Source organism: Chelonia mydas, chromosome 2 (assembly GCF_015237465.2).
Source record: "Chelonia mydas isolate rCheMyd1 chromosome 2, rCheMyd1.pri.v2, whole genome shotgun sequence".
Taxonomy (NCBI): Eukaryota; Metazoa; Chordata; order Testudines; family Cheloniidae; genus Chelonia; species Chelonia mydas.
The window spans coordinates 148,266,971-148,283,093 of record NC_057850.1 but is presented as its reverse complement, the minus strand read 5'-3'; the positions used below and the strand labels follow the sequence as shown (position 1 = coordinate 148,283,093).

At 41.9% G+C, this 16,123-nt stretch overlaps 1 protein-coding gene across 4 annotated transcripts in view; it reads right to left on the bottom strand.

The window, feature by feature from the left end:
• The window catches only part of CTNNAL1 (catenin alpha like 1), a 131,003-nt gene that overhangs the window by 82,284 nt on the left and 32,596 nt on the right, over positions 1–16,123 (bottom strand). For all 4 annotated transcript variants that reach the window (XM_037893398.2, XM_043540314.1, XM_043540315.1 and 1 more), the window contains exon 3: positions 7,236–7,423. In XM_037893398.2, coding sequence (XP_037749326.1) covers positions 7,236–7,423 — 188 coding nt within the window. The remainder of the gene's footprint in view (positions 1–7,235; positions 7,424–16,123) is intronic.

The following is a 16,123-nucleotide window of genomic DNA, read 5'->3' as shown; positions in this document are numbered from 1 at the left end:
ATGGCTGGGGCCATAAGCAGAGCAGGGCTGGGTGACACTCCTCCCTGCCCCTCCGCACCCTCTAAATGTTCCTCTGCGCCACCCTGGGGAGGAACCCTGCGCCCCACAGTTTGGGGACCACTGCCTTAGACCATCCCTTACAGGTAGTTGGACTCAGTGTTCCCTCTAACTTTTCCATCCATTTGCAGAACGAATTTTGTTATGTGCAGCACCAATACTGAGGTAGCGTGCAGATGTGCACCACCAACAGAAACAAAACATACATATACATTTCCTGGAATCTGACATTTAGGGCCCAAACCTCAGCTTGTGTAAATCGAAGTAGTTCCATTGACGACATGGCTGCTGTACACCAGCTGAGGATTTGGCCCTTCAAGCTTACCATATTAGAACGGCTTCCTTATCACTATTGCAAATGCATAGACTGACGTCTTATGAACGTAACTGGCTTTTCTGAAGGACAGAAAACAATGAAATCATATAATGTGCAACCCATATTTCAGGTTGCAGTTCCCTTTGCTCAAAATTTAATCTAGTGGCTGGCAGTGCACAGCTGAACTTAAACTGAGATTCCCCACCCAAAGGAAATTAAAACTCTACCGTGTCTTGAATGTATTTTTTCTCTGGTAGTAAAGGTAGTAATTTGTGGTATTTCACAGTTTTGTATAAATCTTGGTTTAGGATGTGGCTCAGACTCAATAAGGTATATATTTTTGGCAGATAAAATATTGCTTAGCCCCAAAAATCACATGTAACCAGAGGTACCGCAGAACAAAGAACAGAAACATTTAATTGCTGTAACTCAGGATCTCCCTTAGGAAAAAAAAAAAAAAAAAAAAAAAAAAAAAAGAGAGATTTCTTGTAGATTACCCAATTCCTATCTTCACGGTTCTTGTCTGACCTATAAAACAGGTTATTAGATAATTGCAGGCACCGCTCAGATGAATGAAAGCAAGGAGGTGTGAGAGTGTATGTGTTTAACTTAATTGAAGCAATGTGTGTGTGCGTGCGTGTTCTGTAATCCACAACGGAACACCCTAAAGTCTGTCAATTGCAAAATTGCATGGTAGAAATAGTTAATAAACAACACATGTGCAATGCACATTTTTGATATATTCCTACCTTGGTGCTGCCAGATCTGAAACGTGGAATGTCTGGAGGCCTGACGGCCTATACAAAGGAATAGTGCTACTCAGGATAATTTATTGGGGAGCTACAGAAAAGTGAGAGCAAGAAAAATGCCTACCTGAGCTGGCCGGGGCTTATGTGGTGACAGGTTGGTGCATGTGTTCGGAAGGAAACCTGGACATCTCTCAGAGGTGAAGCACTCTCCATCTGGAGAAAGTGCCCGGGAGATTTGATAGCGCAAGTGACCAGGAGTCAGGAGTGGACAGTTTGTCTAACAAGGAAACCCAGCAGGGTCCTGGACACAGGATTAGGGGAGCCCAGCAGAGAGGTTCCTGTAAGACTTATCTTACATCTGTTATTGTGATATCCGGAGAGATCGGGCGCCAAGGAGGACAAAGGCAAAGCAGAGATTGTGTGCGTGCGTGTCTGCTGCAGGGTGTGAGCACTTTCTGAGGGGGTGCTTGGTGGAGCTGTGTGTGGGTGAGCTCCTGTATGGGTGCACTGTCAGGAGCCTCAGATCAAGGCCAGAAGGGACTCTGGGGGAGAGGCGTCTCTCCCATCCCTGCCGCAGCCCTGGAGCTGGGGGAGAGGCGTCTCTCCCATCCCTGCCGCAGCCCTGGAGCTGGGGGAGAGGCGTCTCTCCCATCCCTGCCGCAGCCCTGGAGCTGGGGGAGAGGCGTCTCTCCCATCCCTGCCGCAGCCCTGGAGCTGGGGGAGAGGCGTCTCTCCTCACTGTAGCCCCACGGCTGGGGCCAGGTGTCTCCCCACCATAGACCTCCATGCCTCATGCTCCCCCATCACTGCCCCCCACCTCATCCCTATTCCCCAGCTCACCCTACACTCCCCTGTGGCTACACCCCTGTGGGTGCACCTGTGCGGCTGTAGTAATCAGGTGCACGGTCCTTGATGGTTTCCTGCGCGGCCTTGCAGGCGCACACCTTAGAGGAAACACAGTTTGGACTCTCTCGAATTTGTGCACATCTTTCCTAAAGTGTGGTGCCCAGAACTGGATACAGTATTCCAGCTGAAGCTTCACCAATGCCAAGTAGAGCAGGACAATTATCTCCCACGTCTCACATACAAAACTCCTGTTAATACACCCCAGAATGACATTAGCCTGTTTGCAACTGCGTCACACTGATGACTCATACTCCTGATTCACTATAAGCCCTCCATTTTTTTCAGCTGTACTACTGTCTAGCCAGTTATTCTCTATTTTGTAGTTGAGCATTTGAAGTACTTTGCTCGTCTTTACTGAATTTAGTCTTGTTGAATTCAGACCAATTCTCCAACCTGTCAAGGTCATTTGGAATTTTAATCTTGCCCTCCAAAGTGCTTACAACCCTCTTCCCATCTTAGTGTCATCTGCCAATTTTATAAATACTCCATTCCATTAATGAAAATATTGACCAGTACCAGACCCAAGACTGGACCCAACGGAACTCCATTAGATATGCCCACCCAGTTTGAAAGCAAACCATTGGTAACTACAGTTTTTATGGTCTTTCAAGCAGTTGTCCATCTACCTCATAGTAATTTCACATAGACCGTATTTCTCTAGTTTGCTTATGACAATGTCATGTGAAATTGTGTCAAAAGCTTTACTGAAAATCAAGATATATCCAGTGTACTGCTTCCCTCCTATCCATTAGGCCAGCAACCCTGCCAAAAAAGGAAATTAGGTTGTTCTGGCATGATTTGTTCTTGAAAAATCCATGTTGAATAGTCCTTATAACCCTATTATCCTCTAGATGCTTACAAATTGTTTTTTTAATAATGTGTTCCAGTATCTCTCCAGGTATCAAAGTTAGGCTGACTAGTTTATAGTGCCCCAGGTCCTCTTTATTCCCCTTTTTAAAGACTGGTACTATGTTTGCTCTTCTCCAGACCACTGGTTCTCCCCAGTCCTCCATGAGTTTTCAAACATGACTGCTAACAGTTCTGAGATCGCTTCAGCTAGTTCCTTAAGGACTCTAGGGTGAATTTCATCAGGACCTACCAATTTGAATATACAGCGGACCCTCGCTAGAGCGCGCATCGCTAGAGCGCGGATTCGCATATAGCACAGTTGCGGCAATGGATCCCAAATTTAAATATCTAAATTGGGATCCATGGTAACACTGCCCTTGCTATAACGCGGTATCGCGCATGGATCCCGAACCCCATGTTCTAGTGAGGGTCCAGTGTATCTAACTTAACTAAATATTCTTTAGATATCTGTTCTTTCCCTATTTTGGTTTGTGTTCCTTCCACCTTGATGTTGTTAATAATTATGCTGAGTATCTGGTCACCATTAATGTCTTTAGTGAACACTGCAGCAAAATAGGCATTAAACACCTCAGCCTTCTAGAGGTCATCAATTTTTAGCTCTCCTTCCCCATTAAGTGAAAGACCTACACTTGGCTTCACCTTTCTCTTGCTCCTAATGTATTAAACCTCTTTGGTTTCCTTTTATGTCCCTTGCTTGGTGTAATTCATTTTGTGCTGCAGTCTTTCTGATTTTATTCCTAGATGCCTGTGTTCTTCTTTTGTAATCCTCCTAAGCAATTCATCCAAATTTCCACTTTTTGTAGGATTGCTTTTTGATTTTCAGATCATTAAAGAGCACCTCATGGAGCCATATTGACATCTTACTATTTTTCCTATTTCTTCTTTGCATCATGAGAGTTTGCAGTTTTGCTTTTAATATAGTCTCCTTGAAAAACTGCCAGCTCCCCTGAACAACTTTTTCCCTTAGATTTTCTTCCCATCAGTTCTCTGAGTTTGCTGCAGTCTGCTTCTTTCAGGTCCATTATCCTCATTCTGCTGCTCTAACTCCTTCCTTTCCTTAGGATCATGAAAGCTACCATTTCATGATTACTTTCACCCAAATTGCCTTCCACCTTCACAGTCGCCACCAATTCCACCCTGTTGGTCAGCATTAAGTCTAAAATGGCTGTCCCTCTGGTTACTTCCTGACATTCTGAAACAAAAATGTTGTCCCCAGTACATTCCAAAAACATACTGGAAATACTGTGTTTTGCAGTATTATTTTTCCAACAGATCTCTGGGCAATTGAAGTCCCCCATTACAACCAGGTCTTGTGTTTTCAATATTTCTATTATTTGTTCTAGAAATGCTTCATCCACCACCACTTCCCAATTTGGTGGTCTACAATAGACCCCTACCATGATGTTATCCCCCACTTTTTTTTTTTTTTTTTTTATAAACTCTTTTTATATCTTTTCACAGAGACTTTCAACTGCTCTGCCTCTCACCTTCTTCTGGACCTCAAATCAAGTGCATTATACATCAAGACTATATACAGCACCTACTCCCTTTTTATTGCACCTGTTCTTCCTGAACAATTCATACTTCTCTGTACCAATATGCCAGTCACGAGACTGATCCCATCAAGTCTCTGTGCTGCCAAATAAGACACAGCATTTAGCTTATGTACAAATACTTCCAGTTCTTCTTGTTTAAGTCTAAGCAAGAAGTATGGGAATTATCTTGGTATCTTGTGCCATCCAGATCACATTCTCATTTATTTACATATTTGACTGCCAAAGATGGTTGACAGCAGTAGGACCATCGATAGTCCAAGCAGGAGCAGGCATAGTTGAATCTGCTCAGAAGAATCCTTCAAGTTACTGTCATTAATGCAACAATGGCATCATACTGTTCACCTTTGCAGAAATTTACTAATTTAAAATTATTAACTAGGGCTGTCAATTAATCGCAGTTAATTCACATGATTAACTCAAAAAAATTAATAGCGACTAAAAAAATTAATTGCCATTAATCACACTTAGAATATCAACTGAAATGTATTAAATTTTTAGATATTTTCCTACATTTTCAATTCACTTCATACAAGTATTGAAGTGCAATCTCTTTATTGTGAAAGTAACTTACAAATGCAGATTTTTTTTGGTTACATAACTGCACTCAAAAACAAAACAGCATAAAACTTTAGAGGCTACAAGTCCACTCAGTCCTACGTCTTATTCTGCCAATTGCTAAGACAAACAAGTTTGTTTACATTGACAGGAGATACTGCTGCCTGCTTCTTATTTACAATGTCAGCTGAAAGTGAGAACAGGCATTCACATGGCACTTTTGTAGCTGGCGTTGCAAGGTATTTACATGCCAGATATGCTAAACATTCGTATGCCCCTTCATGCTTTGGCCACCATTCCAGAGGACATGATTCCGTGCTGATGATGCTTGTTAAAAAAATAATGAGTCAACTAAATTTTGACTGAGCTCCTTGGGGGGAGAATGGTACGTCTCCTGCTCTGTGTTTTACCTGCATTCTGCCATGTATTTCTTGTTATAGCAGTCTAAGAGGAGGACCCAGCACATGTTCATTTTAAGAACACTTTCACAGCAGATTTGACAAAACGCAAAGGTGGTACCAATGTGAGATTTCTAAAAATAGACACAGCCCTCGACCCAAGGTTTAAGAATCTGAAGTGCCTTCCAAAATCTGAGAGGGACGAGGTGTGGAGCATGCTTTCAGAAGTCTTAAAAGAGCAACACTCTGATGCAGAAACTACACAACCCAAACCACCAAAAATTAAAATCAACCTTCTGCTGGTGGCATCTGACTCAGATGATGAAAATGAACATGCGTCAGTCTGCACTGCTTTGGATCGTTATCAAGAAGAACCAGTCATCAGCATGGACGCATGTCCTCTGGAATGGTGGTTGAAGCATGAAGCGACATATGGATCGTTAGCGCATCTGGCACGTAAATATCTTGCAACGTCAGCTACAACAGTGCCATGCGAACGCTTGTTCTCACTTTCAGGTGGCACTGTAAACAAGCAGCAGGCAGCATTATCTCCTGCAAATTGTAATCAACCTTGTTTGTCTGAGTGATTGGCTGACCCAGAAGTAGGACTCAGTGTACTTGTAGTTTTACATGTAAAGTTTTACATTGTTTTATTTTTGAATGCAGTTTTTTTTTGTACCTAATTCTACATTTTTAAAGTTCAACATTCATGATAAAGAGATTGCACTAAAGTACTTGTATGAGGTGAACTGAAAAATAATTTTGTTTTGTACAGTGCAAATATTTGTAATCAAATATAAATATAACGTGAGCACTGTACACTTTGTATTGTGTTGTAAGTGAAATTAATATATTTGAAATGTAGTAAACATCCAAAAATATTTAAAATAAATGGTATTCTATTGTTGTTTAAATCACGCAATCAATCACAATTAATTTTTTTAATCACTTAACAGCCCTAGCTAGTATTACCATTTGGCTTTATTTCTTGCACTTAAGTTTGATTAATTGTATATATGAAACAACCAACATTAAAATTAAGGTATATTTCCTAAATCTTTTTTTTACTTCACCAATTGAAGATATTTAAGACTCAAAAAGTTAAATCACATAACATTTGTGTTTGCAGTGTTGTTGTAGCCATATTGGGCCCAGGATATGAGAGACACACAGGTAGATGAGGTAATAATTTTTGTTGCTGGAAACATGTTTAAAAATGTCGTGCTAGATCAACAGAAGAGATTTTCATTGGCCATTTTACCGACAGCCATCCTTTGCACCCAACAGGAAATATAATAGCCAATTTTTTTTCATGCCAAAGTAAATGAACACTAATACACCACCTCATCTTTCTCCTCACAAAACAGCACCTCAAGTCTTTTGACACAATGCTCAAAGTCACCAAAATAACTTTAGAGACTTGCCCAACCACCACCACGCTTCACACACTGGGTAGATTAGTTAAATACTGCCACAAGGTATATTTTTTGTTTTACTTCCCACCCCAACTCCAAGAAGTACCACTAATAGATTACACAGATGTAGCCATATTGACAGACAAGAGAATATAAAGCAAAGTATGTAAAAGTTATTTGCAAATGTGACCTAAAGTCTCTTGTTTCCGTATTTCCTGAAATAAAGAATCTAAATAGACTTTTTTACAAGCTTCACAGCTTCTTCTCTTAAAATATATATATTTAAACCCAAGAGGAAAAAAACATAGTTCTTTAATAGTAAGTGTAATGCAAAGTATTACTTCATTTGGTATCAAATGCTCTCACATCTCCAGCACATATAGTTTCAGAAATAACAAAAGACACTTAAGTACCTTGTTTCTGGAAGCTATAATTTGTTTAATAACTATTCTGTCTGCCAGCACCAGCACCTTTGTCACTGAAGAAAGCAGCAATCTTGCAGCTTTTACTACTCCCGTTTTGTCTGTAAAAATTGTTATCCGGCCATCAGATTCTGGATGATCCAAGTTAGTTACATCTGTAAGTTGTGCAATTGTTTCACCTAAAAAAAACCCAAAAATAAATAAATAACTTTTGTGCTTTTAAAACAGAAAAAAGCTGAGAACATAAAAAAAGCCTAAATTAGCCCAGGGATAAGTGGCACCTGTCTTGCTGACCTATTGCTTGTTCCGTTTTGTCTTGTCTTGTTTCCTATTACTAACTATAGATGATTCTGTCTCCTCACTTCAGCTCCCAGCTGCTTGATATTCGCTCCTTCTCTCCCTCACACATGAACAAAATTTTGGTTTTGCCCTCAAGAGCTTGTAGGTTTAATTTTGCTCTGGAAAAAATGAAAGTTAGAATTTCTCTCCTACTTCTTTTATTTTGAATGACAAAAATTAAGCTCATGCAAGCACTGGAACAAGCAGGAGAGACCCCATAGCCCCAACCAGCATTTATTCTGTCAAGCCCCAGCTAGAATTCTCACAAGCTAGAGGATTTGTAGATTTCATTTTGCTTTAAAAATTCTCAAGTGTAAAGAATAAGCCGCCCCCAAACGGGAATTTTAAATATCCAATAAAACAGTTTTGTATCTGTTGGGCTACTGAGGAAGCACTGTAATGACACTACTGTGTATAGGTTTTAGTAAGACAATGCAAAGTCAAAGATAAAAAGGAAGAACAGAGAAAAGAAATGATGAAAAATATGTTTTAAAAATTGAATAATGTAAAATTTCACAATTACAACACTATTTACAGCAACTTTCTCCAAGAGCTAAGAGAATATGGTTTGTTTTTATCTCTGTAACACAATGCAACACCAGTGCTCCCATAGCGTACAATAAACGTGCTATTATGAAATCTAAAGCGTCTAGATCAGTAAAACAGAAGCTACCTAGAACATGTCTGAAAAAATGTGGATCAAGTTTTTACTAAACTTGAGACAACAGCTTTAAATACCAATCATTTACTACATTACTCACATGGCTTTAAATGAGTAACTCCTGTGCATTAAGAGCAAACTTAACAGCCCAATACCAAGCACAAAACATGAAGATGAAACACCTAATCCTCTCACACCTGATCTCAAAATCCACCATCTGTAGGTGACCATATGTCCCATTTTGGCCAGGACAGTCCCCTTTTTAAGTCCTGTCCCAGAGGTCCCAACTTTTTTGGCAAAACTGGGCATTTGTTTCATTTGTTCTTGCCAACTGATCAACACTTGGCAAGAGCAAACAGGACAAGTGCCCAGTTTTCAAACTGTGGGGCACAGAGGAACATTCAGGGTTGCAAGCGGTAAAGTTCTGGGGGAAGGGGTGGGGAGGTGGGTGGGAGAGAGAGTCTCCACACACCCCAGAAGCTGCACAGGTGCTGTGTTTGGAGTCCTGTAGGAGCCTGGCTGATGTGTCTCCTCTACACCCTGGCCCTCCAATCAGGGAGCAATGGGGTGGCATGTGCTCACTCTGCAGCCTAATCAGAGGGCAGTGCTGTTGGGGCCCTATGTCAAACTCTTCTTTGGTCTTCACCTTGTCTTGTGCATTGCCCAGTTTTCGTGGAGACAGCAGGGCCGGCCGGGCCACAGAGCCACAACTCATGGGCCCTGCCCTACCGAATAACACAGCTGGTAAGTGCCCTACCAATTCCCACAGGATCTGCTTGTGTCAGGGCACCAAGCACATCACAGCCCCTCCAGAACCCCCCCCACCCCAGCCTTGTGCTGCTGCCCCGAAGTGGTCCCTGGAGCCCCCCAGCCTCGTGTCCTCCCCACCCCCTGTCCTTCGGGGTCAGTCCCCTGAGTCCTCTCCAGCCCCCCTCCTTCCCCACCACTCCAACTGGCCTCTTTCCTTCCCCAGTCCCCCTCCAGTTGCCCGATTCTGCCACATCATGGCCTCCCTGCACCTCCCCAGGGTTGCTATCTGCAGTCTCCTTGGTCCCTTCTGCTACCTGGAGCCTTCTTCCTGCCTTTCTGCTATCCCCGTGCCCAAAAGGGGCATTGCACGGCTAGCTAGATCATAGTCCAATACCTTCACCTCCTGGCTCCGAGCTCAAAAGTACTCTCTCTCTCACACACTCTCACACACACACACTGATTTGTTGCCAGATCTCAGCCCATACTCATTCCTCTACCCTCTGCTTCCCTCCTACCCCCATCTCGGCTGCTTGACTCAAACAACCTGACATCTTACCTTAAGTAAGAGAGGCTTGTATATACACTGTGTATACCTGTGTAAATAATGCTTTAGTACTTTCTGGGAGAAGGTATGTGTAGCCTTTTAAACTAAACACCAAAGCAAATAGTTGTTAAAAAAAATTACCTTTCATATTAAATTTTCACTCAAAGGCAAAACAAGCTCTGCTTTGACTCAAAAGAAACTTAAGTGATACTTTAACAAATATGACAAAATACTGTAACAGCAATTGTCATTGTGGATCATACAAGTGGTCCATCTAGTCCCATGTCTTGTGTTTTAGTGGCCAATACCAGACGCTTCAGAAAAAAGTTGCAAGAACCCTACAGTAAACAGTTACAGAATAACCTGTAAAGTAAGTTTTTTCCTAATGTGATCTTTTACAGGCCTGCTTATGTCTTGAAGAATGAGAGTTTATATCTCTTCCAAAACTCTTGGGTTTTTCATTTTAATCCTTACTGACAACTAGATATTCTTGTTATCCATACAGATGTCCAAACTTTTTTGAATCTTGTTAAATTTTTAGCCTCAGCAGTATTTTCAGGCAATGAGTCCCACAGACTAACTATGCACTATGTGAAAGTATCTCTCTGTTTAAAGTTAATCCTTTTTAATTTCATTATCTCCTTGTATTATTGGGGGTGGGGGGGGGAGGCGGAGAGAAGCAAAAAAAAAAAAAAAAAAAGAGAACATCTCCATCTACCTTCTCTATACCATTCATCATGTCCCATTCAATTCATTTGCACTTCAAACCTAAACAGCTCCAGTGTCTCCATGCCACTGATCATTCTCTATCTCCCTCTGAACCACTTTCCACTTTTTCTGCTATATAGTTTTGGTGACTGTGCTTCGTTCTGTTTACCCGGTGACTGATGGAAAATATTGAAAACATTGTGTATCAAGAATGAAACAGAATGGCACAACTTTGAGGTTTTCATTGACCTCTCTTCAGATCAAGTACTCGTTCCTGAGTGAATCAAGTATGCATGAGTAGTTAAAATTACTTTTTCCAACCTGCTTTACCATACACTTGTCAACAATGAATTTAATCTGCCATGATGCTGCCTATTCATGTTGCTTTATAAGGTTGTTCTTAAGACTCATCAGTTTTCCCTAATCTTGACTAATCAGAATTGTGTTACACCTACAAATTTACCTCCTCACTGTGTACCTACTTTTTCACATGTTTATTGACAAAAAATTCTAACAGAGTTCAAAAGCCATGCTGGTTAGACCCTATTCTATCATGATTCAAAAGTGTCTTCACAATTCCTCCTCCTCTCTTTTTTAATTTATGTACACTAGAAGTTAAAATTTTTTTTTTGCTTGTTGTACATAGAAATCAAGGCACTGGCTACAAAACCCTGTAGTTAAATTAGTATTGGAGCAACAAACAATAAAACCAAACACACAAAATGCAACAAGCAGAATAAAAAAACAAAATCCAAAACACTATCCAGATCTTCAAACCCCCCCCCATACCAACTCTATAGCCATGCTTTTACCTACACAAAAATGCAACTTCATATCAATGTATTCAAGCAATCAAGAGTAACTCACCCCCCATTTTATTTATTTATATAGTTTAGCCTAATATCTTACCAAAAGCACCTTAAGCACAGTGCATGACAACAAAAACAAACAGTAAGATCAGGATGGATAAAAACTTTTAAATTGTATTTAAATAAGATTTTGTATTTATATAGTCTTAGTTCTTTACTTCAATTTACAGTCAAATTGCTGCAGTGGGTGCTTGTACTCCCCCCCCCCCCCAAACTAGTTTAATTGTTAGAAGAACTTCAGATTTGACAGGGGTTTTTTGCTAAGAAGTTTCACACTTAAAATGTTCATTTATGCCAAAAGGGACAAGCCCCAGGACCTCGTTGACATCCTGGCGGTGTGCTCAAAACAAAACTCAAACGCAAAATTGATCAGCAAACAGCTAGAGCCCTGTGTGGCTACACAATTTATATCTGCAGATATAAAGCGGATATCCATGGAGCTGCAGGGCTCTGGTGACAATGAGCAAGACCAGCAGGGCCATGGCCAGCAACTGCAGTGGCAAAAGCAGCTGCATGTCAGGCTGCCGCTCACAGGAGCCAGTGCCCAGCCCCGGAAGCTCCTCCGTTATTGCTGTGTCACCCCAGCCTTGCCCAGTGGGGCAGGCACCAGGCTCACCAGCCATTGTCCCTTGCACATACTAGTGTCATACTTATGAATCCAGGAAGGGCACTACAAATAGCCTATATTCTATTTGCAACCAGCACCACCTTCTGATATACTGAAATCCATTAGTCAAGCAAACTGAAATGCTTCAATGAGGCTATACTTCACCATACAGATCTGCAGTGGCTGGGCACTTTATGGATGAAGCGTTTCAAGCCAATAAGACTTCAGCCCGATCCCTGCAGAAATGTACACAATTAACTTTAAGAATGTGAGTAGTCCCACTGAACTCAGAACTATTTAGGTGCTGAAGTCTTTTTGAAGGATCTGGACATACGCATTTTCACAAACCGTCCAGTTACTGCACATATGCGAGTATAGATATATGGAGTAACATTTATAAACTATTGTGTCTGATACATTAACTGCTATAGGAGGAGCAACTTGCATGTCTAGCACTCATCACTCCAGTCATCCACGTTCTTCCAAATATTTGATTACAATCACTCAGGATACAGTCAAAAGTGGCAAGGAATGTAGGTCCCATATGATTCATCTTTGTAAAAGGTAGTGCAGCTAATAGCTACATACACATCTATATACATTCTAAATTTACTGTCAAAAGGCTTGAAAGGAAAGAACAACAAAGATCCCGCTTCCAATTAAATTATTTTGCATCAACTACTTTGTAGTTTGCCAAATATTAACAGGAAAGTGTCTGTATATTTGTCATGCCTCACGTAGACAGAAACAAACATCTGAGTTCACAAAGTCTGTGAGGAGTGCAGCAGAATACTGTCTTCGCCAGAAAGTAACAAATATTAATTTGACAAGTTGTGCTAGGGAACTGCTCTGAATATTAATGCCAGCTGCAGTGGTACTTGATTCTGTACAGAAGAATTCATGTTCAATTGCTGAAGCCGCTGAAGACTGGAAGAAGCCTGAAAAATCTATTTTCTGACTTGCAATTATGTAATGTAAAAATATGAATTCATAAAACACTGATCATGTTGCAAAACCACGTAATTTTCTAACAGAGGATTAATCTCCACAATCACCAGCATCCACACAGAGAAAGCATTATACAAGTTTCTACTAGAAGTGTGTTTCTGCCAACAATAATTCTCCATTTCAGAAAGTTATGCTCTCATATTAAATACTAAAACACTATACCTGTTAATGTCTCAGGTAAATATCCCAAGAGAAAACGGATGCAATCATGAAAGCGGTATGTCAACGGTAAACTGCAATGGCTTCCTCTGCTGTGTTTAAAGACTCTTTTCATCATTTGGCCTGGTGAAAGAATGGTTACTTACCTTACAGTAATGGTGGTTCTCCGAGATGTGTTGTCCACACAGATTCCATTCTTGGTGTGCATGTACCCCATGGGCATGAGTTTGGATTCTTTCAGCCAGCAGCGAATACTGTGGCCGTGCATGCACCCCAGATGCCCTCATGCTCTCCTCCCCCAAGAGCATAAAGGATAAGTAGGCCCAACTGTCCCTCAATGCCTTTGTCAATACAGAATCCAAATGATATAGCAGGAAAAGCTGGTGGGTCATGGAATCTACGCTGCACCATATGTCAAACAACCACAGTTACTGCATGGAAAGTAACCGTTCTTGCTTCAAATGACTGTCCAGATGGCTTCCACTCATGGTTACTAACAAGCAGTAGCCTATTCGCTTGTGGGTGAGCCGTCTGAGTCCTATTTAATGGCTGATGGACAGCCCTACCAAAACAGTTATCCAATCTGGAAGCCTCCACTAAGAAATAGTGTCCTGTAAACTAGCTTAATCCACACAGCTGCCCTACAAATTTTCAAAACAGGGAAATTCCTCAAACAGGCAACAGAGCTGCCTGAACTCTAGTGGAATAAGCTCTAATATAGCTAGTTGGATCTCACCTGGTTAATGTATCGCATGCCCTTACAGTTGGAAACCCAGGCCTAGTTTACACTACAAAGTTATACACGCATAGCTATGCCAGCCTAGGAGCGTGGAGAGAAAAACAAACATAACTATGCCACCAAAACCCTCACTAGAGATGCAAATATGCCAACAGAAGAGTGCTTCTGCTGTCTTAGCTAACATTTCTCAGAGGTGGTATTTCTAAGCTGCAGTAGAGCTTCTTCTATCAGATTACGTTAATTCTACTCTATGGAAATATGCAGATATAGGCTCCATAGTGTAGAAATGGCAACAGACATGGCCCCACCTAAGACAATCTCTGTGTGGATATAGGGTGCCCCTGAACTCCATCAGCAAAGGCCACAAATAGTCTGGGTGTATTCCTGAATGATTTTGTTCTGCTGATGTGAAAAAACAAAATGAGATGTGAATGGATTGGTTTTCAGAGAAGTCTGAGATAAAAACTTGGGGTGAGGTCTGCCCAAGGCGAAGTGACCCTGTTCTTATGAAACACTGGATAAAGGAAGACCTGTTATGAGGGACTGAATTGCCCCTATTCTTACAGCTGATGTAATGGATACTGAAAAGGCAGTCTTCATAGACAGGTGGTGTAGGGAACAGGTTGCTATTGGTGGGAGAGGAGAGGGAAGGGAATAATCAACCTCGCTAACACTGCATAGGAAGTCCCAAGAGGGAGGGAACTCAACACACCGAGGGAAAATAATGAATGAGGCCCTTAAGGAATCCTGCCACTGTAGGGCCTGAAAAAAATAATATGGTCCAGGACAGGAGGGCGACATGAGACTGCTGCTAGATGGGTGCCTTTGAAGCTAATGGAAAGCTCAGATTTGTATCAGGGTTAGCAGGTTGTCCAATATTGTTGAAATTGGTAATGTCACGTGAGAAACGTTGTGCTGAGATGCCCAGATAGAAAATCATTTCCATTAAGCTTAGTAAGTCAGTCTAGTTGAAAATATCCTGCTTTGGAGAGCAGAATATTCCGGAAACTCCCCTGAACAGCTTCTTTTGGTGGATGACATCCAGCCAGCATCCAGTCTGTCAGATGCAACAAGGCTGTGTGTAGGTGTAGGATCTGACTGCTGTTCTGCAAGACTGTCAGGCAGGACTGGTAGAATACCGTATTGAAAGGTTTATCAGATCTTAATACCAGAACTGCCTGGCTCAGCTAGGGACTATCAATCATCCACCCAGCATCTTGCTCCGTTTCCTCATGGGGCTTGGTGGGAAAGCATATGTTAGTCCCAGTGTCCAGGGGATAAGAAAGGCATCTGTCAAGTAGCCACTCTGGAGCAATGTGAGAGAGACAAGGAGGCCCAAAAAAAGAATCACACAATCACCCTGGAGCCTCTCAAGGAGTGACGGCTTCATCCATTACTAAACTTAAAAGTTTGTTGCCTTCAAATGGCAGGTCCTCGACTGTTGTCTAGACCTCACTGGGTCACCAAGGATAGCAGCCATGATAACTATTGCTGAGGTCATAGTACGTGTCATTGTATCACAGCTCATTCCACTACAGCTCAGTGCATCCAGCTGTCAATTTCAGGAAGGCAGTCAGCCCTCATCCATGACAGACTTGGAGAGGAGAGTCTGATAGTTAGCTCCCTCATCTGGAGCTAACTGATGTGCATAACTTGTGACTGAAGATGTCCAATTTCTTTAGATCCTTCTCTCCTGGTGTAGACTTAGGATGTCCCCATTTTGGCTTCTCCTGAACCTGATGATATATGTAACCAAAAATATTTAGACCCCTTTCAGATACCTGGTATCACCTGTCACTTAACTGCATTTTTTTTTTTTTTTTTTTTTGCAGGTTCCACTAGCCACAGCACGTAGGATGTCCTAGAGTTTGTCCCATTTCGCTTTAATTACCTCCAGGGGCACATCCAAGGTCTCTGCCATCTGATTCATGAAGTCCTGGAATACCTTGAATTCATCTAATGAGGCAGGCAAGGGTGGTTTCACTTTCTCATCTGGGGAAGATGAGGAGAAAGCAGCAGTTCTTCACCTGCAGCTGATGCTCTTCCTTTACTATCCTCCTCTTGATTCTCCATTATCCGAAATGCACCCACCGCAGACTTGTTGGCGATGATCTGATTTGCCTATTTGGAGCGGCTGATCTAGCCTTCGAGAAAGTGGATAATGCAGGCTTTCTGGAATATGGCTGCACAACACAGGTTGTTCAATGACCATGGATGGTAAGGATAGGAATATTGAAGCGGGAGACACATGGGGGTACCCAAGAAGGAGGATTCCTATGTGCCCAAGGTCTCTCTCTTCTACCTTTCATGGACTCCTCTTTAGAATCCCTCCCTGACTTCCAATGTGCTACCCAGGAAAGGGAAAATGGACAGATTGGAGATGAGTCCATGCTATGCCCAGCTGAAGGGTATACTTCCCACAAGGGGGTCTGTCTCTGTATGGGGGAGGTGGGTGCCAAGGATACCTCCTGAATCTGATGTACCAGTAACTCTGA